Source organism: Salvelinus namaycush, unplaced genomic scaffold (assembly GCF_016432855.1).
Source record: "Salvelinus namaycush isolate Seneca unplaced genomic scaffold, SaNama_1.0 Scaffold199, whole genome shotgun sequence".
In the NCBI taxonomy this organism is placed as follows: domain Eukaryota; kingdom Metazoa; phylum Chordata; class Actinopteri; order Salmoniformes; family Salmonidae; genus Salvelinus; species Salvelinus namaycush.
The window spans coordinates 193,454-216,878 of NW_024058774.1; the positions used below are offsets into that span (position 1 = coordinate 193,454).

At 44.5% G+C, this 23,425-nt stretch overlaps 1 protein-coding gene and 1 long non-coding RNA gene across 2 annotated transcripts in view; one reads left to right on the forward strand and one right to left on the reverse strand.

Annotated features, from left to right (window-relative positions):
- Positions 1 to 475: 475 nt before the first annotated feature.
- LOC120037933 lies at positions 476 to 1,706 on the forward strand. The gene is made up of 2 exons (XR_005474905.1): positions 476 to 1,096; positions 1,183 to 1,706. It is a non-coding gene; the product is annotated as an uncharacterized LOC120037933 (long non-coding RNA).
- A 6,300-nt stretch (positions 1,707 to 8,006) lies between these two features.
- Positions 8,007 to 23,425, reverse strand: part of LOC120037935 (glutamate receptor ionotropic, kainate 1) — a 22,962-nt gene continuing 7,543 nt past the window's right edge. The window contains exons 3-6 of the mRNA XM_038983892.1: positions 18,876 to 19,101; positions 18,370 to 18,620; positions 13,712 to 13,842; positions 8,007 to 8,145 (exon numbers count right to left, since the gene is read on the reverse strand). Of these exons, the coding sequence (XP_038839820.1) occupies positions 8,007 to 8,145; positions 13,712 to 13,842; positions 18,370 to 18,620; positions 18,876 to 19,101 (747 nt within the window). The remainder of the gene's footprint in view (positions 8,146 to 13,711; positions 13,843 to 18,369; positions 18,621 to 18,875; positions 19,102 to 23,425) is intronic.

The following is a 23,425-nucleotide window of genomic DNA, read 5'->3' on the forward strand; positions in this document are numbered from 1 at the left end:
TTCGTTAAGTAATTTTTTGCTTCATTAAATACATGCCTAATTACGTGAGTATCCTGCCTCGTATTGTGTTTTGGAGAAAATGGGGGTCATGTTAGCAGTAACTGGATAAAGTTACTGTGAAACCAAGGTAAATTAAAAGCCCTTTTTCTCAGTTCCATTCTATGATCAGTTACTGCCTTGTTGCTTGGTTGGGCAGTATACATATCTATATACACATTAATTACACAAAACAGGAAAAAGCAAAACACAATCATATGAAAGAAACATTGTTCAGTAAAAATAATCTGCCTAAATTGCCCCTAAATCCACAAACTTTAAGGACCTTTGGAGATCATTCACATTTTTATTTATTGTTTAACCTTTATTTAACTAGGCAAGTCAGTTGAGAACAAATTCTTATTTTCAAAGACGGCCTAGGAACAGTGGGTTAACTGCCTTGTTCAGGGGGCAGAACGACAGATTTTTGACCTTGTCAGCTCGTAGATTCGATCTTGCAACATTTCGGTTACTAGTCCAACGCTCTAACCACTAGGTTACCTCCCACCCCACGAGGTGCTAAATAACTAAAAGCAGATTTACCTACCTGGGTGGTGATTGAAGGGATCTCCAGGGTTAGCCATCCCTGAGTCCGGGTCTGGTAACTGTTACGTCTGAAGGTTAGCCATCCCTGAGTCCGGGTCTGGTAACTGTTACGTCTGAAGGTTACCAATGAGGTAACGGGTCTGGTAACTTATACGTCTGAAGGTTAGCCATCCCTGAGTCCGGGTCTGGTAACTGTTACGTCTGAAGGTTAGCCATCCCTGAGTCCGGGTCTGGTAACTTATACGTCTGAAGGTTAACAATGAGGTAACGGGTCTGGTAACTTATACGTCTGAAGGTTAGCCATCCCTGAGTCCGGGTCTGGTAACTGTTACGTCTGAAGGTTAACAATGAGGTAACGGGTCTGGTAACTTATACGTCTGAAGGTTAGCCATCCCTGAGTCCGGGTCTGGTAACTGTTACGTCTGAAGGTTAACAATGAGGTAACGGGTCTGGTAACTTATACGTCTGAAGGTTACCAATGAGGTAACGGGTCTGGTAACTTATACGTCTGAAGGTTAACAATGAGGTAACGGGTCTGGTAACTTATACGTCTGAAGGTTACCAATGAGGTAACGGGTCTGGTAACTTATACGTCTGAAGGTTACCAATGAGGTAAGGTATGGCGGAAGTTTAAGCAAGAGGCTCTTTATAGCCAAAAAGAGTGCAATGCATCGATCTACGAGACTTCAAGGGAGGGCCAGCATACTTTCTGATACAAAAAACACATCACTCGTAATAAAGCGCAATGCTATAATATAATATAATGCATTATAATAAAACTTTGTCCAAATGGCTTCAATACAGTGGCAGCAGCATTCATATAGACGATATCACCATAGTCATATAGATGACATCACCATAGTCATATAGATGACATCAACATAGTCAATAACCAGAATAAATGCTGACAGAATGTTTTTGTTTTATGCTTTTTAGTGAAAAGACATGGCCTGTTCCTATAGAAGATGACTATTTTAGTTCTTAATTTCTTAACTAAGTCATCAATATGCTTTTTGAAAGATCGCTTTTCGTCAATCCAGATGCCCAGATATTTATAAGCGGGGACACGGCCAACGAGGGCACCATCCAAACTACGTATGAATAAATCATCAGATACATCCTTATGTGATTTGGAAAATAACATGTACTTAGTGGTTTACCTGCATTAAGTACTGATTTCAATTCAACAAAGGCTTTTTGCAGGACAATAAAGGCAGATTGAATCTCTGACAGCTGTTGGGGCAACAGCATACACCACAGTGTCATCTGAATACAGGTGAAAGTTATATTATTTATTTTACAGATAAAAAACATTATTATTAATGTAAATAGTGAAAAGAACTGGACCAAGAATGGATCCCTGTGGGACACCCTTTTTTTTATGTACAGAAAAGCTGATTCAACACCATCAGTAGATTCACACTGTTCAGTCCTTTAAATAACATTCCAACCAGCTACAGTACAGCAACCTGGTTCAGACCAATTGATGAAAGCCTCTGAATAAGTCATGTGTGATCCACAGTGTTCAAGGCTTTAGACAGGTCAATAAAAAGGGCCACACAGTGTTTCTACCTCTTACCATTACAATTTAAGAACATCATTCAAAACCAATGAAGTAGCAGAGATGGTGCTATGACCTGGCCTGAAACCTTACTGGTGTACATTTAGAATAAATGTCTTAGTTAAAAAGGATCTTAGTTGATTATTTACCAAGGAATCTAAGATTTTAACGAGGCAAGAGAGTTTGTAAATGGGTTGATACCTATTAAGGTCACACGGGTCACCACCTTTGTGAAGGGGGAGTCTATGGGCCTCCTTCCAGACCCTGGGGATGGAACCAGGGGGAGGATATGGGCCTCCTTCCAGACCCTGTGGAGGGTACCAGGGGGCGTATTTGGGCCTCCTTCCAGACCCTGGGAAGAGTACCAGGGGGCGTATATGGGCCTCCTTCCAGACCCTGTGGAGAGTACCAGGGGGCGTATATGGGCCGCCTTCCAGACCCTGGGGAAGGTACCAGGGGAGGATATGGGCCTCCTTCCAGACCCTGGGGAGAGTACCAGGGGGCGTATATGGGTCTCCTTCCAGACCCTGGGGAGGGTACCAGGGGGCGTATATGGGCCTCCTTCCAGACCCTGGGGAGGGTACCAGGGGGCGTATATGGGCCTCCTTTCAGACCCTGTGGAGGGTACCAGGGGGCGTATATGGGCCTCCTTCCAGACCCTGTGGAGAGTACCAGGGGGCGTATATGGGCCTCCTTCTAGACCCTGTGGAGAGTACCAGGGGCGTATAAGGCCTCCTTCCAGACCCTGGGGATGGTACCAGTGGGCGTATATGGGCCTCCTTCCAGACCCTGTGGAGAGTACCAGGGTGCGTATATGGGCCTCCTTCCAGACCCTGGGGAGGGTACCAGGGGGCGTATATGGGCCTCCTTCCAGACCCTGTGGAGGGTACCAGGGGGCGTATATGGGCCTCCTTCCAGACCCTGGGGAAGGTACCAGGGGGCGTATATGGGCCTCCTTCCAGACCCTGTGGAAAGTACCAGGGGGCGTATATGGCCTCCTTCCAGACCCTGTGGAGGGTACCAGGGAGCGTATATGGGCCTCCTTCCAGACCCTGGGGAAGGTACCAGGGGGCGTATATGGGCCTCCTTCCAGACCCTGTGGAGAGTACCAGGGGGCGTATATGGGCCTCCTTCCAGACCCTGTGGAGAGTACCAGGGGACGTATATGGCCTCCTTCCAGACCCTGTGGAGGCCAGCATATGGGCCTCCAGAAATAATTATAAGGTTATATACAGTTGAAGTCTGAAGTTTACATACACTTAGGTTGGAGTCATTAAAACTCATTTTTCAACCACTCCACAAGTTTCTTGTTAACAAACTATAGTTTTGGCAAGTCGGTTAGGACATCTACTTTGTGCATGACACAAGTCATTTTTCCAACAATTGTTTACAGACAGATTATTTCACTTATAATTCACTGTATCACAATTCCAGTGGGTCTGTCTCCTAGAGATGAACGTACTTTGGTGCGAAAAGTGCAAATCAATCCCAGAACAACAGCAAAGGACCTTGTGAAGATGCTGGAGGAAACAGGTACAAAAGTATCTATATCCACAGTAAAACGAGTCCTATATCGACATAACTTGAAAGGCCGCTCAGCAAGGAAGAAGCCACTGCTCCAAAACCGCCATAAAAAAGCCAGACTACGGTTTGCAACTGCATATGGGGACAAATATTGTACTTTTTGGAGAAATGTCCTCTGGTCTGATGAAACAAAAATTTAACTGTTTGGCCATAATGACCATTGTTATGTTTGGAGGAAAAAGGGGGAGGCTTGCAAGCAGAAGAACACCATCCCAACCGTGAAGCACGGGAGTGGCAGCATCATGTTGTGGGGGTGCTTTTCTGCAGGAGAGACTGGTGCACTTCACAAAATAGATGGCATCATGAGGCAGGAAAATGATGTGGATATATTGAAGCAACATCTCAAGACATCAGTCAGGAAGTTAAAGCTTGGTCGCAAATGGGTCTTCCAAATGGACAATGACCCCAAGCATACTTCCATTATTAATTGAATTCAAAATGAATTAAATATAAAACAAGTTTATACACACAATACACCATAATGACAAAGTGAAAACCTGTTTTGTGAAATTTATGGAAAATGAAATACAGAAATATCTAATTTACATAAGTATTCACACTCTTGAGTCAATACAACGTAGAAGCACCTTTGGAAGCGACTACAGCTGTGAGTCTTTCTGGCTGAGTCTCTAAGAGCTTTCCACACCTGGATTGTGCAAAATTTGCCCATTATTCTTTAGAAAATTCTTCAAGTTCTGTCAAATTGGTTGTTGATCATTGGTAGGCAACCATTTTCAGGTCTTGCCATAGATTTTCATGTAGATTTAAGTCAAAACTGTAACTCAGCTACTCGGGAACATTCACAGTCTTCTTGGTAAGCAACTCCAGGGTAGATTTGGTCTTGTGTTTTATGTTATTGTCCTGCTGAAAGGTGAATTCATCTCCCAGTGTCTGTTGGAAAGCAGACTGAACAAGGTTTTCCTCTAGGATTTTGTCTGTGCTTAGCCCCATTCTGTTTCTTTTTTATCCTGAAAAACTCCCCAGTCCTTAACGATTACTAGCATACCCATAACATGATGCAGCCACCACTATGCTTGAACATATGGAGATTGGTACTCATCACTGTATTGGATTTGCCCCAAACATAACACTTTGTATTCAGGACAAAAAGTGAATTGCTTTGCCAAATGTTTTGCAGTTGCAAACAGAGGATGCATGTTCTGGAATATATTTATTCTGTACAGGCTTCCTTCTTTTCACTCAGTCAATTATTTTAGTATTGTGGAGAATATTTACTCCTGAACTTATTTAGGCTTGCCATAACAAAGGGGTTGAATACTTATTGACTCAAGACATTTCAGCTTTTCATTAATATATAAACATTTAGAAAAACATTATTCCACTTTGACTTTATGGGGTATTGTGTGTAGTCCAGTGACCCACATATCTCAAATGTAATCCATTTTAAATTCAGGCTGTAACAGAACAAAATGTGGACAAAGTCAAGGTGAGATGCTGTAATTTGCAGTATCAATGTCCTTATCCGGGATCGAGCCATTTAGCCAAGTCTATGTGAGAACAAAAACATCCGGGGCTTGTGTCTCAGATATCAAGAAGGTCCATCTTTGACATCAAACGTTTCTACCTTGATATTTAACAGTCCAAGCCCTCTATGCCATTTAAAAACAGCGGTGGTATCCATATTTATGGTATTTGAAATGATAGCACTGGACGAGCTTACCACAGTGGGGCTTCCCAATTGGGCTAACAGTAACAGAACTAACAGATTACATTCACTTTATGGCCACAACATTATTACAGACCCCTTGGGAATATGGTTGTCTGTAGTAGTACGATGATAAAGCTGTGAAATAGTGGGAATGGGAAGAACAACCTGGGTTGGGCTGTATTTGATTGAATGTTTTACAAGAGCCTCCTCGATGTTGACTGAGAACTCTTGCTCGCCCTGTAAAACTGAGACCTCTCCCAGAAGTTGTCAAAATTGTCATTGAACTTCAAATTCATGGAGGAACAGTTGGATTTAAGCCAGTAGTGTAGTCAGAGGAGACGAGTTAAGCGATCCGTGATCTATTGTTGGTAAAGGCCCGGAAATGAGAACCTGTATGTCTGTCTTGTTTAGCCTCCAGAGGAAGCTCAGTAACCCGTGACCAGATTTAGAGGAGATTGCACTTTGTGATGAGGTGAAGTTGAAAGGACAGGGGACGGGGGACGGGGGACGGGGGGGGACGGGGGAGAGGCAAAGGACCTTGTTTGGAAGGGGCCCGGTGAAATCAGGGGCTCAGAGCAGTAAATTGATTTGTTAATACGGGAAAGTGGTCCAAGGTAGTATCCTCAGTAGCTATAGCAGAGGAGTCCAATCTCATAGAACATCCTGGATTATCCCATCTGTCATTTACAATTGTTTGCATCAAAGACACTATGCAGTCTGGAAGTCTCCTTAGCCAGAGTGAAACATTCTTTTAGGACTTTGTTTCTTCTCTAGTAGTTCAATGATCCGATATTTTGAGGCAAAAGAGCTGTTTACACTTTACACAAGATGTATAAACCAGTCAATTCTTCCTCTTTCACTAATATATCACAGGTCTCACATTTCATGTCTTTACTGTCCATCTCTGGATCTGACTCCAAAACAGAGGAGTCTGACACGCTTATATTCAGGTCAGAAACAGCGGTCGCAGCTACAAGAGCCAACGGCGACGTGAGACAAGCTTTGCTGGTGACAGCCAGGTGACCTAGCTAGTCGGAGTTAGCCGGTTTGCAAACCTGCTAATGTTAGCTCCAGGAGACGGTAAAATTCTGCCGAACACGGGGTGTTAAGAAAAGCACTAATACAGTGGTCCCGAAATAACACTTAAAACAAAGGTTTTAAAAGTATAAAAGTGTCTTTCGAAATATAAAACTTATAGCTAAGTGTTTTTAAAAAGTATAAAACACCCAAGCACTGTATCGCCAATCCAAACTTTCAGATTCCTACTTACTGGTTGATGAACAATACATCCTCAATGTTCATTTCCTGGTTGATGAACAATACATCCTCAATGTTCATTTCCTGGTTGATGAACAATACATCCTCAATGTTCATTTCCTGGTTGATGAACAATACATCCTCAATATTCATTTCCTGGTTGATGAACAATACATCCTCAATGTACATTTCCTGGTTGATGAACAATACATCCTCAATGTACATTTCCTGGTTGATGAACAATACATCCTCAATGTACATTTCCTGGTTGATGAACAATACATCCTCAATGTACATTTCCTTGTTGATGAACAATACATCCTCAATGTACATTTCCTGGTTGATGAACAATACATCCTCAATGTTCATTTCCTGGTTGATGAACAATACATCCTCAATGTTCATTTCCTGGTTGATGAACAATACATCCTCAATGTACATTTCCTGGTTGATGAACAATACATCCTCAATGTTCATTTCCTGGTTGATGAACAATACATCCTCAATGTACATTTCCTGGTTGATGAACAATACATCCTCAATGTACATTTCCTGGTTGATGAACAATACATCCTCAATGTACATTTCCTGGTTGATGAACAATACATCCTCAATGTACATTTCCTGGTTGATGAACAATACATCCTCAATGTACATTTCCTGGTTGATGAACAATACATCCTCAATGTTCATTTCCTGGTTGATGAACAATACATCCTCAATGTTCATTTCCTGGTTGATGAACAATACATCCTCAATGTACATTTCCTGGTTGATGAACAATACATCCTCAATGTTCATTTCCTGGTTGATGAACAATACATCCTCAATGTACATTTCCTGGTTGATGAACAATACATCCTCAATGTACATTTCCTGGTTGATGAACAATACATCCTCAATGTACATTTCCTGGTTGATGAACAATACATCCTCAATGTACATTTCCTGGTTGATGAACAATACATCCTCAATGTACATTTCCTGGTTGATGAACAATACATCCTCAATGTACATTTCCTGGTTGATGAACAATACATCCTCAATGTACATTTCCTGGTTGATGAACAATACATCCTCAATGTACATTTCCTGGTTGATGAACAATACATCCTCAATGTTCATTTCCTGGTTGATGAACAATACATCCTCAATGTACATTTCCTGGTTGATGAACAATACATCCTCAATGCTTATTTGCTCTTATATACAACAAACAAGAGAGAGAGAAACAAACAACATCCAGTACAACACACAGATTATGGGGGGGGGGGGGGGGGGGGGGGGGGGTCCAATAAGAGTCTGTTACAACCAGAGTTTTCCTCAGTTCATTAAAGCGTAGGCGAGGCGTCCCTACGCCATGGTCTCTTTCCTCAGGATGCGTTTGGGGTGACAGAGGACGCTGGCCAATCCAGATCGTCCTCGGGGTCGTGACCTTCGCCTGATGGTTTTGTGACAGCGCAGGGAGATACCCAGCTCCTCCATGACAGAGCTAAAAGAGACACACTGCCCACCAAGAGAACTACATTTAGCCACCGCTAATGCTAATTAGGCTACTCAGCATACCGGCTTTAGCATAGTCTCTAACAGACGCTAGGTTAACGGTAGCACTGAGACATATTGGAGTGATAAAATAGACACTTCTGAATTAAACACTATTGCTACAATAGGCTACATCCTCACGTAGTTACAGTGAGTAGCTAGGCTAATTGCACAAGGCTAACCATGGCTCTGGAGTCACTCATAAAGCTCAGGAATGGGGCTACCCTAGGGCCTAGCGTTAGTAATGAGGCTAACAACGAACCCATGGATCTGGGCTAGCATTAGCAATAAGGCTAACAATAGCTCCAGTGTTACTAATCAGAGCATGACTCCAGGGCTGTAGGTTAGGGTTAGAAACTAATTATAATATTGATATTGGCAGTAATTGTGAGATAAAAAAAAAAAAAATTATATCATATAACTAGTATTTTCCTTCCAAAATGCAATTACTTTTTTTTCTGGCAATAGGACAACACCTGCCGAATAAATTATAAATTATTTGTTAATTAGGTAAAAACTGTTAACAAAGAAACGCTGGAGGCGTTTGGAAATTAATTGACTCAAATATGACATGACTACGGATGCATCCTAAATAGCACTCTCTTCCGTATATACTATAGTCTATAACCTATATACTATACACTATAACCAAACACCTTATGGGCCCTAGTCAACAGGAGTTCCCTATTGAAGGCAATAAGATGCCATTTGAGACGCAGCACATAAAATCACATTTTGATCAAGATTTCCTTGTTTTTGATTGAACTTTTTCCTCTGATCTGGAGGACAGAACTTCTCAGTATGATATCTCTCTGCAGTACGGTTCCCTTTTAAACCTCTTGTATGTATCAACAGTATGATATCTCTCTGCAGTACGGTTCCCTTTTAAACCTCTTGTAGGTATCAACAGTATGATATCTCTCTGCAGTACGGTTCCCTTTTAACCTCTTGTAGGTATCAACAGTATGATATCTCTCTGCAGTACGGTTCCCTTTTAAACCTCTTGTAGGTATCAACAGGGTCGTCTCACTCTCCATCTGTTGCTTGGCATGAGCCGCCCCTACTTACTTACCATCATGCTGAGGAAGAGGATGAGGAGGAGGAAGACCCAGCGGGAGATCTATGGGTGGGGTTAAACTCCATCCAACCAATCAAATGATAGCAAACAGTGTTTAGCCTAAACAGGGTATTTATGTTGTCTATAGGCCTGTACTATATTACATATTATAATTTGTGTGGCTGTAATATTGTCGTCGGTATGTTTTTTTAAAATTAATTTGATCTTAGAGGAAGAATAAGGAGGTAGCCTCGCCATTTTAAACTTGAACTTTAAATCTTTTTTTCACAACTTTTATGCAATTACATTAGATTAGCATCACACACAAAAAAACAATTTAGAAACTTACCTTATGTGATTATATTTCAACTTTATGTCACACAGTGTGATAATCCTCCACCCTGGTATAGTTAGCCTGTTCTCAGTGTGTGTGTGTGTGTGTGTCTCTAGTTAGCCTGGTTTCAGTGTGTGTGTGTGTGTGTGTGTGTGTGTGTGTCTCTAGTTAGCCTGTTCTCAGTGTGTGTGTGTGTGTGTGTGTCTCTCTCTAGTTAGCCTGTTTTCAGTGTGTTTGTGTGTGTTTGTGTCTCTAGTTAGCCTGTTCTCAGTGTGTGTGTGTGTCTCTAGTTAGCCTGTTTTCAGTGTGTGTGTGTGTGTGTGTGTGTGTGTGTGTGTGTGTGTGTGTGTCTAGTTAGCCTGTTCTCAGTGTGTGTGTGTGTCTCTCTCTAGTTAGCCTGTTCTCAGTGTGTGTGTGTGTCTCTAGTTAGCCTGTTCTCAGTGTGTGTGTGTGTCTCTTGGTAGCCTGTTCTCAGTGTGTGTGTGTAGTTAGCCTGTTCTCAGTGTGTGTAGTTAGCCTGTTCTCGGTGTGTGTGTGTGTGTGTGTCTAGTTAGCCTGTTCTCAGTGTGTGTGTGTGTGTGTAGTTAGCCTGTTCTCAGTGTGTGTGTGTGTGTCTCTAGTTAGCCTGTTCTCAGTGTGTGTGTGTGTGTGTAGTTAGCCTGTTCTCAGTGTGTGTGTGTGTGTCTCTAGTTAGCCTGTTCTCAGTGTGTGTGTGTGTGTCTCTAGTTAGCCTGTTCTCAGTGTGTGTGTGTCTCTAGTTAGCCTGTTCTCAGTGTGTGTGTGTGTGTCTCTAGTTAGCCTGTTCTCAGTGTGTGTGTGTGTGTAGTTAGCCTGTTCTCAGTGTGTGTGTGTGTGTCTCTAGTTAGCCTGTTCTCAGTGTGTGTGTGTGTGTGTAGTTAGCCTGTTCTCAGTGTGTGTGTGTGTGTCTCTAGTTAGCCTGTTCTCAGTGTGTGTGTGTGTGTCTCTAGTTAGCCTGTTCTCAGTGTGTGTGTGTCTCTAGTTAGCCTGTTCTCAGTGTGTGTGTGTCTCTAGTTAGCCTGTTCTCAGTGTGTGTGTGTGTGTCTCTAGTTAGCCTGTTCTCAGTGTGTGTGTGTGTGTAGTTAGCCTAACCTCCTGAGCCACACACAGCTCAGCTTAACAAGGTTATCTCGTTGAGATAAAAAAAAAAAAAAATTCAAGAGAGACCTGGAACCATCAGTGACTCTATGTGAGTCTAACATACTGCAAGAGATGGATGGATCTCTCCACTATGGCTGAGTGGCTCTGTCCTGTGGGGAATGAAAACCCGTAGTGTTTAATCATTTAGCAGATGCTCTTCTCCAGAGCAACTTATAGTAGTGAGTGTATATTTTTGTTGTACTGGTCCCCTGTGGGAATCGGACCCACAACTCGGGTATTGCTGCAAGCTGAGTCAAATAACCAACTCATCAAACTTTGATTATTTGAATCAGCTTTTGTATGGGGGGGGGGGGGGGGGGGGGCAGGACCGAGTTTGGGAAACCCTGGTGTAGCTAACATAGGCAACACTGTGTTAGTTTAACATAAGATATGGAAGGATCTTCCCACGCTGGCTAAGAAGCTCTGTCCTGTCGGCAGTGAAATGGAACGTAGTCGTTGTTGTTGTTGATTTGGATAGAGCTGTTTTCTAAACTGGGGTAAACACGGGTGGAGAACATCCACTGTACGACGTCATCAGTTTAGTTTTCTCACCAACAGATATTGAAGCAGATTACTTCATTTTGCAATCAGAATTTAGTAAAAAAAAATAATAAATATATATATATTTTTAGCTTTGATTTGTCTAACTAAAGCCCAGTTGACACTAGGTGACGTTAACCCTTTGGTTCACCCATGGTTCTGAACCAACAAAGCTGACCTCAGCAGATGGAAGCCAGAAAACTATCGGACCAGTACCGGCGTTGGTAATCATGTTGTTGCTAGCTTACCATGTCATTGCTAACTGCTAACTATGCTATTGATAACCATGTCATTGCTAACTGCTAACTATGCTATTGATAACCATGTTATTGCTAACCGCTAACTATGCTATTGATAACCAGGTTATTGCTAACTGCTAACTATGCTATTGATAACCAGGTTATTGCTAACTGCGAACTATGCTATTGATAACCATGTTATTGCTAACCGCTAACTATGCTATTGATAACCATGTCATTGCTAACTGCTAACTATGCTAATGATAACCATGTTATTGCTAACTGCTAACTATGCTATTGATAACCAGTTTATTGCTAACCGCTAACTATGCTATTGATAACCAGGTTATTGCTAACCGCTAACTATGCTATTGATAACCAGGTTATTGGTAACTGCAAACTATGCTATTGATAACCAGTTTATTGCTTATCATGTTCTTGCTAACAGCTAACTATGCTATTGATAACCAGGTTATTGCTTATCATGTTATTGCTAACAGCTAACTATGCTATTGATAACCAGAGTATTGCTTATCATGTTCTTGCTAACAGCTAACTATGCTATTGATAACCAGGTTATTGCTTATCATGTTCTTGCTAACAGCTAACTATGCTATTGATAACCAGGTTATTGCTTATCATGTTCTTGCTAACAGCTAACTATGCTATTGATAACCAGGTTATTGCTTATCATGTTCTTGCTAACAGCTAACTATGCTATTGATAACCAGGTTATTGCTAACAGCTAACTATGCTATTGATAACCAGGTTATTGCTTATCATGTTATTGCTAACTGCTAACTATGCTATTGATAACCAGGTTATTGCTTATCATGTTATTGCTAACAGCTAACTATGCTATTGATAACCAGGTTATTGCTTATCATGTTCTTGCTAACAGCTAACTATGCTATTGATAACCAGGTTATTGCTTATCATGTTATTGCTAACAGCTAACTATGCTATTGATAACCAGGTTATTGCTTATCATGTTCTTGCTAACAGCTAACTATGCTATTGATAACCAGGTTATTGCTTATCATGTTATTGCTAACTGCTAACTATGCTATTGATAACCAGGTTATTGCTTATCATGTTATTGCTAACAGCTAACTATGCTATTGATAACCAGGTTATTGCTTATCATGTTCTTGCTAACAGCTAACTATGCTATTGATAACCAGGTTATTGCTAACAGCTAACTATGCTATTGATAACCAGGTTATTGCTAATCATGTTATTGCTAACCGTTTTAGAGATCAGTCAAATGTTACTAGCCACAGATACATTGAGTTGAAACAATGTCTAAAGCCCTACATTGATGTAAGTATGACTTTGATAGCTGACTCTGATGCAATATATATATGTTTTGCATGGTTCCTGACTAACTGATACTAATTAATCAATAACAAAACTAATATATAAATACATCTTGCTTTTCGTCGATTCTGATCCACTCTGGGGTGGAGTGGCTCGGCGTCCCAAATGGAACCCTATTCACTACATAGGGCACCTCCTTTGACCCAGGGGCCCATGGGGTAGTGCACTATGTAGGGATAGTATACCATTTGGGATGCGGCCTTTGTACACTCATTTGAGTTTCTTTTAGCTATTAAAATGTGTATTATGTCAATTAGTTGTCAAAACTTTGACAAACGCAAGGCAGTCTGGAGGACAAGGACCACTTCTGCCTCTCGTAAACACAAGGCCTCAGTAATGACGCTTTTACTAATTCTCCTATAATTTTTTTCAAATTGAGATTCAGTGTAAACTAGGCTTTTATAGGTCTAAAGATTTAATAAAAACACCCCTCCCTTGAATTGATTAGAAACAAAGAATCTGCATGGAAATACACAATAATAATACGGTTTGTTGCTAAGGAAGTTACTAAAGGTACTGAGAGAAACCGACTACAGGACTCTGGGAGAAGCAGTATGAGGTCAGAGGACAGAGACTACCTGAGGTTGAGGTCAGAGGTTACAAGAGGTTGAAGGTTATAGGAAGTAGCTGGGGGGGAGCGTAGACAGATGGAATACTCAAACAGGGGAACTAAGAAACCAGGACTTGACTACAGGTCGTAGGTCACGAACAGACAGACAGTGGGACGGACGTGTGTTACAAACCTAAACTTCTAGCGTGTGTGTGGCGGAGGCTAGCCTGGGCAGGGCTGGGGGGGGGGGGAGGCTACTCTATGTCATCATCGTCTCCCAGCAGCCGACCGCTCTCCAGGTCAGTGGACAGAGAGGTGGCAGAGGAGGAGGAGGCGCTGTCACGACGCTGGAACTGGCGGGACTGAACCCCGTAGAAGAAACAAAAGGCCTGATGGGTTATAGGTGGGTTAGGGCAAGCATGATGGGTTATAGGTGGGTTAGGGTTAGGGCAGGCATGATGGGTTATAGGTGGGTTAGGGTTAGGGCAGGCATGATGGGTTATAGGTGGGTTAGGGCAGGCATGATGGGTTATAGGTGGGTTAGGGCAGGCATGATGGGTTATAGGTGGGTTAGGGCAGGCATGATGGGTTATAGGTGGGTTAGGGCAGGCATGATGGGTTATAGGTGGGTTAGGGCAGGCATGATGGGTTATAGGTGGGTTAGGGCAGGCATGATGGGTTATAGGAGGGTTAGGGCAGGCATGATGGGTTATAGGTGGGTTAGGGCAGGCATGATGGGTTATAGGTGGGTTAGGGCAGGCATGATGGGTTATAGGTGGGTTAGGGCAGGCATGATGGGTTATAGGTGGGTTAGGGCAGGCATGATGGGTTATAGGGGGTTAGGGCAAGCATGATGGGTTATAGGTGGGTTAGGGCAGGCATGATGGGTTATAGGTGGGTTAGGGCAGGCATGATGGGTTATAGGTGGGTTAGGGCAGGCATGATGGGTTATAGGTGGGTTAGGGCAGGCATGATGGGTTATAGGTGGGTTAGGGCAGGCATGATGGGTTATAGGTGGGTTAGGGCAGGCATGATGGGTTATAGGTGGGTTAGGGCAGGCATGATGGGTTATAGGTGGGTTAGGGCAGGCATGATGGGTTATAGGTGGGTTAGGGCAGGCATGATGGGTTATGGGTGGGTTAGGGCAGGCATGATGGGTTATAGGTGGGTTAGGGCAGGCATGATGGGTTATAGGTGGGTTAGGGCAGGCATGATGAGTTATAGGTGGGTTAGGGCAGGCATGATGGGTTATAGGTGGGTTAGGGCAGGCATGATGGGTTATAGGTGGGTTAGGGCAGGCATGATGGGTTATAGGTGGGTTAGGGCAGGCATGATGGGTTATAGGTGGGTTAGGGTTAGGGCAGGCATGATGGGTTATAGGTGGGTTAGGGCAGGCATGATGGGTTATAGGTGGGTTAGGGCAGGCATGATGGGTTATAGGTGGGTTAGGGCAGGCATGATGGGTTATAGGAGGGTTAGGGCAGGCATGATGGGTTATAGGTGGGTTAGGGCAGGCATGATGGGTTATAGGAGGGTTAGGGCAGGCATGATGGGTTATAGGTGGGTTAGGGCAGGCATGATGGGTTATAGGTGGGTTAGGGCAGGCATGATGGGTTATAGGGGGTTAGGGCAGGCATGATGGGTTATAGGGGGTTAGGGCAGGCATGATGGGTTATAGGTGGGTTAGGGCAGGCATGATGGGTTATAGGGGGTTAGGGCAGGCATGATGGGTTATAGGTGGGTTAGGGCAGGCATGATGGGTTATAGGGGGTTAGGGCAGGCATGATGGGTTATAGGTGGGTTAGGGCAGGCATGATGGGTTATAGGGGGTTAGGGCAGGCATGATGGGTTATAGGAGGGTTAGGGCAGGCATGATGGGTTATAGGAGGGTTAGGGCAGGCATGATGGGTTATAGGTGGGTTAGGGTTAGGGCAGGCATGATGGGTTATAGGTGGGTTAGGGCAGGCATGATGGGTTATAGGAGGGTTAGGGCAGGCATGATGGGTTATAGGTGGGTTAGGGCAAGCATGATGGGTTATAGGTGGGTTAGGGCAGGCATGATGGGTTATAGGTGGGTTAGGGCAGGCATGATGGGTTATAGGTGGGTTAGGGCAGGCATGATGGGTTATAGGAGGGTTAGGGCAAGCATGATGGGTTATAGGTGGGTTAGGGCAGGCATGATCGGTTATAGGTGGGTTAGGGCAGGCATGATGGGTTATAGGTGGGTTAGGGCAGGCATGATGGGTTATAGGTGGGTTAGGGCAGGCATGATGGGTTATAGGTGGGTTAGGGCAGGCATGATGGGTTATAGGTGGGTTAGGGCAGGCATGATGGGTTATAGGTGGGTTAGGGCAGGCATGATGGGTTATAGGTGGGTTAGGGCAGGCATGATGGGTTATAGGTGGGTTAGGGCAGGCATGATGGGTTATAGGTGGGTTAGGGCAGGCATGATGGGTTATAGGTGGGTTAGGGCAGGCATGATGGGTTATAGGTGGGTTAGGGCAGGCATGATGGGTTATAGGTGGGTTAGGGCAGACATGATGGGTTATAGGTGGGTTAGGGCAGGCATGATGAGTTATAGGTGGGTTAGGGCAGGCATGATGGGTTATAGGTGGGTTAGGGCAGGCATGATGGGTTATAGGTGGGTTAGGGCAGGCATGATGGGTTATAGGTGGGTTAGGGCAGCCATGATGGGTTATAGGTGGGTTAGGGTTAGGGCAGGCATGATGGGTTATAGGTGGGTTAGGGCAGGCATGATGGGTTATAGGTGGGTTAGGGCAGGCATGATGGGTTATAGGTGGGTTAGGGCAGGCATGATGGGTTATAGGAGGGTTAGGGCAGGCATGATGGGTTATAGGTGGGTTAGGGCAGGCATGATGGGTTATAGGTGGGTTAGGGCAGGCATGATGGGTTATAGGTGGGTTAGGGCAGGCATGATGGGTTATAGGTGGGTTAGGGCAGGCATGATGGGTTATAGGAGGGTTAGGGCAGGCATGATGGGTTATAGGAGGGTTAGGGCAGGCATGATGGGTTATAGGTGGGTTAGGGTTAGGGCAGGCATGATGGGTTATAGGTGGGTTAGGGCAGGCATGATGGGTTATAGGTGGGTTAGGGCAGGCATGATGGGTTATAGGTGGGTTAGGGCAGGCATGATGGGTTATAGGAGGGTTAGGGCAAGCATGATGGGTTATAGGTGGGTTAGGGCAGGCATGATCGGTTATAGGTGGGTTAGGGCAGGCATGATGGGTTATAGGTGGGTTAGGGCAGGCATGATGGGTTATAGGTGGGTTAGGGCAGGCATGATGGGTTATAGGTGGGTTAGGGCAGGCATGATGGGTTATAGGTGGGTTAGGGCAGGCATGATGGGTTATAGGTGGGTTAGGGCAGGCATGATGGGTTATAGGTGGGTTAGGGCAGGCATGATGGGTTATAGGTGGGTTAGGGCAGGCATGATGGGTTATAGGTGGGTTAGGGCAGGCATGATGGGTTATAGGTGGGTTAGGGCAGGCATGATGGGTTATAGGTGGGTTAGGGCAGGCATGATGGGTTATAGGTGGGTTAGGGCAGACATGATGGGTTATAGGTGGGTTAGGGCAGGCATGATGAGTTATAGGTGGGTTAGGGCAGGCATGATGGGTTATAGGTGGGTTAGGGCAGGCATGATGGGTTATAGGTGGGTTAGGGCAGGCATGATGGGTTATAGGTGGGTTAGGGCAGCCATGATGGGTTATAGGTGGGTTAGGGTTAGGGCAGGCATGATGGGTTATAGGTGGGTTAGGGCAGGCATGATGGGTTATAGGTGGGTTAGGGCAGGCATGATGGGTTATAGGAGGGTTAGGGCAGGCATGATGGGTTATAGGTGGGTTAGGGCAGGCATGATGGGTTATAGGTGGGTTAGGGCAGGCATGATGGGTTATAGGTGGGTTAGGGCAGGCATGATGGGTTATAGGTGGGTTAGGGCAGGCATGATGGGTTATAGGAGGGTTAGGGCAGGCATGATGGGTTATAGGAGGGTTAGGGCAGGCATGATGGGTTATAGGTGGGTTAGGGTTAGGGCAGGCATGATGGGTTATAGGTGGGTTAGGGCAGGCATGATGGGTTATAGGTGGGTTAGGGCAGGCATGATGGGTTATAGGTGGGTTAGGGCAGGCATGATAGGTTATAGGTGGGTTAGGGCAGGCATGATGGGTTATAGGAGGGTTAGGGCAAGCATGATGGGTTATAGGTGGGTTAGGGCAGGCATGATCGGTTATAGGTGGGTTAGGGCAGGCATGATGGGTTATAGGTGGGTTAGGGCAAGCATGATGGGTTATAGGTGGGTTAGGGCAGGCATGATGGGTTATAGGTGGGTTAGGGCAGGCATGATGGGTTATAGGTGGGTTAGGGCAGGCATGATGGGTTATAGGTGGGGTGGACGGAGGACAGGCATGACGGAAATAGAGATGGAAAACAAACAGAAATAACAAAAAGGGGAAATTAGAAAATTAGACATGCACAGTTCCTATGGGACCCTATTCCCTATATAGTGCACTACTTTAGAATAGAGTGCCATAGGGCTCTGGTCTAAAGTAGTGCACTATATAGGGAATAGGGTGCCATATAAGATGACGTTTGCCAAATTCGTAACTGAAAACAAAGTCTTGATTACTTAATAACTATGTTTGTGTTGATACTGTAATACCAGGGTTGATGTTAAAGCAGTGTTCCTCCTTATATTCAATAATGTTACCTGTTGAGAAAACATATCGGCAACAATAACAGTTGTTCATGTATCTGATATCTATAGAACCAAAGCACCTCTCCTCCCCTCCACCTCCTCGCCATGCTGCAGTAACACATCCAGTCCAGTTGGAGGCGCTCCTCTCTCCTCCAGATCCATAACTCAGTCAGCAGAGAAATAGTTCCTCTTCACTCACCTCCTCTATGTCAGAGTTCTTCCTGGCCTTGTAGATGAACTCTCCGATGGCTACGAACACAGACAGGACGAGTCCGGCCGCCAGGACGATGAAGATACCGCCGATGTTCTCCACGCCCAACGCGCTGGCTTCTTTGTTGTCCTCCTCAGGACAACCGTTCCCTCTCCACCATTTCTCCTTCATCATGTGGAGCTTCCCTTCTTCCTGCAGCTGCAGGATGGCGATAGTCACCTTGTCTCTGTAAGGGGAGCCTGGTTTATGACAGGAGAAGAGAGAAGGAAGTTGAGAGGAGGAGATAAGGCCCTCTATTATTCTGCACAAGGTTGCAGTCTTCAAACACAGACGTTTTTTAAGTTCTACATATGGATGAAGAACAACAAGAAGAAGAAGAACGAAGAAGAAGAACGAAGAAGATGAACAAGAAGAACAACAAGAAGAACAACAAGAAGAAGAACGAAGAAGATGAACAAGAAGAACAACAAGAAAAAGTAGAAGACGACTCTTACCTATTGGTGTGCCCACTCCGTAGCCCTTGGAGTCTATGAGTCCTCCGATCTGCGTGAGGTTACAGTTCCTCTGACTGATGTACTCTATGCTGGTAGACTCCATCAACATAGCGTAGTCTGTGGTCAGGACCCTGGTGATCCCCTCTCGGTTGTTCTTCACCAGAGCTGTGTTCTTCCTGCTGCTCATAAACGCCCACATCTTCTCATAGGTGGAGATCTTAGATTTCTAATGGACAACAACAACAAGGCATGTTCTCATTGGTGGAGATCTTAGATTTGTAATGGACAACAACAAGGCATCTTCTCATTGGTGGAGATCTTAGATTTGTCATGGACAACAACAACTAGGCATCTTCTCATTGGTGGAGATCTTAGATTTCTGATGGACAACAAATAAGTTATTCTAATATACTACCGTTCAAAAGTTTGGGGTCACTTAGAAATGTCCTTGTTTTTGACAGAAAAGCAAATTTTTTGTCCATTAAATCAAAAAAAGGCCAGCATCCCGGAGTCGCCTCTTCACTGTTGACATTGAGACTGATGTTTTGTGTGTACTCTTTCATGAAGCTGCCAGTTGAGGACTTGTGAGGCATCTGTTTCTCAAACTAGACACACATGTACTTGTCCTCTTGCTCAGTTGTGCACCGGTGCCTCCCAGTCCTTTCTATTCTGGTTAGAGCCAGTTTGTGCTGTTCTGTGAAGGGGGTAGTACACAGCGTTGTACACAGCGTTGTACGAGATCTTCAGTTTCTTGGCAATTTCTCGCATGGAATAGCTTTCCTTTCTCAGAACAAGAATAGACTGATGAGTTTCAGAAGAAAGGTCTTTGTTTCTGGCAATTTTGAGCCTGTAATCGAACCCACAAATGCTGATGCTCCAGATACTCAACTAGTCTAAAGAAGGCCAGTTTTATTGCTTCTTTAATCAGAACAACAGTTTTCAGCTGTGCTAACATATTTGCAAAAGGGTTTTCTAATGATCAATTAGCCTTTTAAAATTATAAACTTGGATTAGCTAACACAACGTGCCATTGGAACACAGGAGTGATGGTTGCTGATAATGGGCCTCTGTACGCCTATGTAGATATTCCATTTAAAAAATCAACCATTTCCAGCTACAATAGTCATTTACTACATGAACAATGTCTACACTGTATTTCTGATCAATTTGATGTTATTTTAATGGACAAAAAAAAAAGTAATTTTCTTTCAAAAACAAGGACATTTCTAAGTGACCCCAAACTTTTGAACGGTAGTGTAAGTGTATACAATGTGTATACAACATTCATACTATGCATTGTTACCTGATAAAGAAACACTGAAGTTCTTGTGCCAGAACTATTAAATGACATGAAGACACAGATCCTTCTATTTGTTTCTGGTCAGTTCATCCTTAGATAATAAACATCTTGTTCTGTCTGATAGTAACTCCCTCCCTCTGTGAGTTCCTCCCTCCCTCTGTGAGTTCCTCCCTCTCTGTCTGGTTCCCTCCCTCTCTGTCTGTGTCCCTCCCTCTGTGAGTCCCTCCCTACCTCTGTGAGTCCCTCCCTACCTCTGTGAGTCCCTCCCTACCTCTGTGAGTTCCTCCCTCCCTCTGTGAGTTCCTCCCTCTCTGTCTGTGTCCCTCCCTCTCTGTCTGTGTCCCTCCCTCTCTGTCTGTGTCCCTCCCTCTGTGAGTTCCTCCCTCTCTGTCTGTGTCCCTCCCTCTGTGAGTTCCTCCCTCTCTGTCTGTGTCCCTCCCTCTGTGAGTTCCTCCCTCTCTGTCTGTGTCCCTCCCTCTGTGAGTTCCTCCCTCTCCGTCTGTGTCCCTCCCTCTGTGAGTTCCTCCCTCCCTCTGTGAGTCCCTCCCTCTGTGAGTTCCTCCCTCTCTGTCTGTGTCCTTCCCTCTCTGTCTGGTTCCCTCCCTCTGTGAGTTCCTCCCTCTCTGTCTGTGTCCCTCCCTCTCTGTCTGGTTCCCTCCCTCTGTGAGTTCCTCCCTCTCTGTCTGTGTCCCTCCCTCTCTGTCTGTGTCCTTCCCTCTCTGTCTGGTTCCCTCCCTCTGTGAGTTCCTCCCTCTCTGTCTGTGTCCCTCCCTCTCTGTCTGTGTCCCTCCCTCTGTGAGTTCCTCCCTCTCTGTCTGTGTCCCTCCCTCTCTGTCTGTGTCCCTCCCTCTGTGAGTCCCAGGGTGGCTGAGGTCCTGTTGATTGTGTCTGTGTATGTCCCTCCCTCTCTGTCTGTGTCCTTCCCTCTCTGTCTGGTTCCCTCCCTCTCTGTGTGTGTCCTTCCCTCTCTGTCTGTGTTTCCCTCCATCTGTGTGTGTGTCCTCAGTTTCTTCCTCTCTCTCTCTGTGTGTGTGTGTGTGTGTGTGTGTGTGTGTGTGTGTGTGTGTGTGTGTCTCCCAGTGAGAGGAAACAGGACAGCTGTGTGATAAATCTCCCGCTGTTTCAATTTGTTGCGTCCCTCCACAGCCCTGTTCCCTCCCGTCCATGGAGGAGTAATCAGACGCTGCAATCTGAGGGATAAAGCCCCACCGGATCAACCATGCTGGGCCACACAACGCACCGCCAGGGGGGGGCTGGAGGAACCTCACAGGTTATCTAACACTCACTCACTCACTCTCACTCACTCTCACACACACACACACACACACACACACACACACACACACACACACACACACACACACACTCACACTCACACTCACACTCACACTCACACTCACACACATTCTACAGTACAATGATGCACACAAGGCTAAGCACAATGTTTTATGGGTCTTGCTATACTGAGTAGACAAAACATTAAGAACACCTGCTCTTTCCATGACAGACTGACCAGGTGAATCCAGGTGAAAGCTATGATCCCTTATTGATGTCAGCTGTTAAATCCACTTCAAACCAGTGTAGATGAAGGGGAGGAGACGGGTTAAAGAAGGATTTTTAAGCCTCGAGACAATTGCGACATGGATTGTGTATGTGTGCCATTCAGAGGGTGAATGGGCAAGACAAAAGATTGAAGTGCCTTTGAACAGGGTCATGTTAATAGGTACCAGGTGCACCGGTTTGTGTCAAGAATTGCAACGCTGTTGAGGTTTTTCACACTCAACAGTTTCCTGCATGTATCAAGAATGGTCCACCACCCAAAGGACATCCAGCCAACCTGACACAACTGTGGGAAGCATTGGAGTCAACATAAGCCAGCATCCCTGTGGAACGCTTTCAACACCTTGTAGAGTCCATGCCCCCGACGAATTGAGGCTGTTCTGAGGGCTAAAGGGGGGGGGGGGGGGGGGCGCAACTCAATATTAGGAAGGTGTTCTTAATGTTTGGTATACTCACTGTATACCGGGATAAGGTTGCTCGATCGAATCCCCGAGCTGACAAGGTAAAAGTCTGTCGTTCTGCCCCTGAACAAGGCAGTTAACCCAATGTTCCCCGGTAGGCCGTCATTGTAAATAAGAATTTTTTCGATAACTGACTTGCCTAGTTTAAATAAATGTTAAATAAAGGTTAAATAAATACAAATTAAAATAACTATAATGGCTATGCTGAATGAGGTATGAAGATAACAGACCATCGTGGAATAGGTCAAAGGTCCCGAACAATTAAAAAAATCTGTTTTTTTCATCAAATTGGATGATATTTGTATGAAACCCGTTCACAAAGTCAGGTGATGAAAGTATAAACAATGACTGTAGCTGGTACATAGATGTGATTATAAAGCTACTAGTCTCCTCTAGCCTGTGTCAAACACTTGGATTCAGTCCAGTACACTTATTGTATGCTGTACATTACCTTATGGCTAACCTTCTAAGGTGACTGTGTCCTTCACTCATTCTACTGAAGAAGTGTAACAGTCAACTGTATTCTGTAATTAGCTACAAAACAATAGAATTTAAAATGGTGTATTTCTGCTGTTTGTCTGATATCCCAACAGTCCAGGATTAGCTCTGGTTGACCATGAGAGCATTTGCCAGAGAAGAAAACGGTGTTGAGACTCAGAATGACACGTGACTCATTGTTTACCTTGTTACCTGGCAACCACCACAAGGATCTTTTCAAAGAGCTGTCAGTCAAAGTGAGTTCATGAATATAAACTCCCCCGCCCACTCGGCCTGAAAGAAGCTTCCCGATTTAGTTAGAGAGATGAGAGAAAAGGTCAAATTTCTTCACTTCTGAGCATTTTAATAGCGTACAGATATTATGGTTGATGTTTTGGTCGTTCAAATTTGATATTTTTTACTTGGGAAATAGGACGACTGTGTGGGACAGATGTTAAATAAGAGAACACAGTAGGGTAGGGTTGGGTTAGGGTAGAAACTACAGAGAGATGCAGAGATGGGGCCTTTAATCTAATTTAAACATCAGCAGTCAGAGCAGTTTACCGATCACTGTACCTGTACATAGCCCATCTGTAAATAGCCCACCCAACTACTTCATCCTCATAATGTTATTTATTAATTTTTTTGCACCCCAGTATCTCTACTTGCACATCATCTTCTGCACATCTATCACTCCAGTATTAATGATACATTTGTAATTATTTCGCCACTATGGCCTATTTATTGCCTTA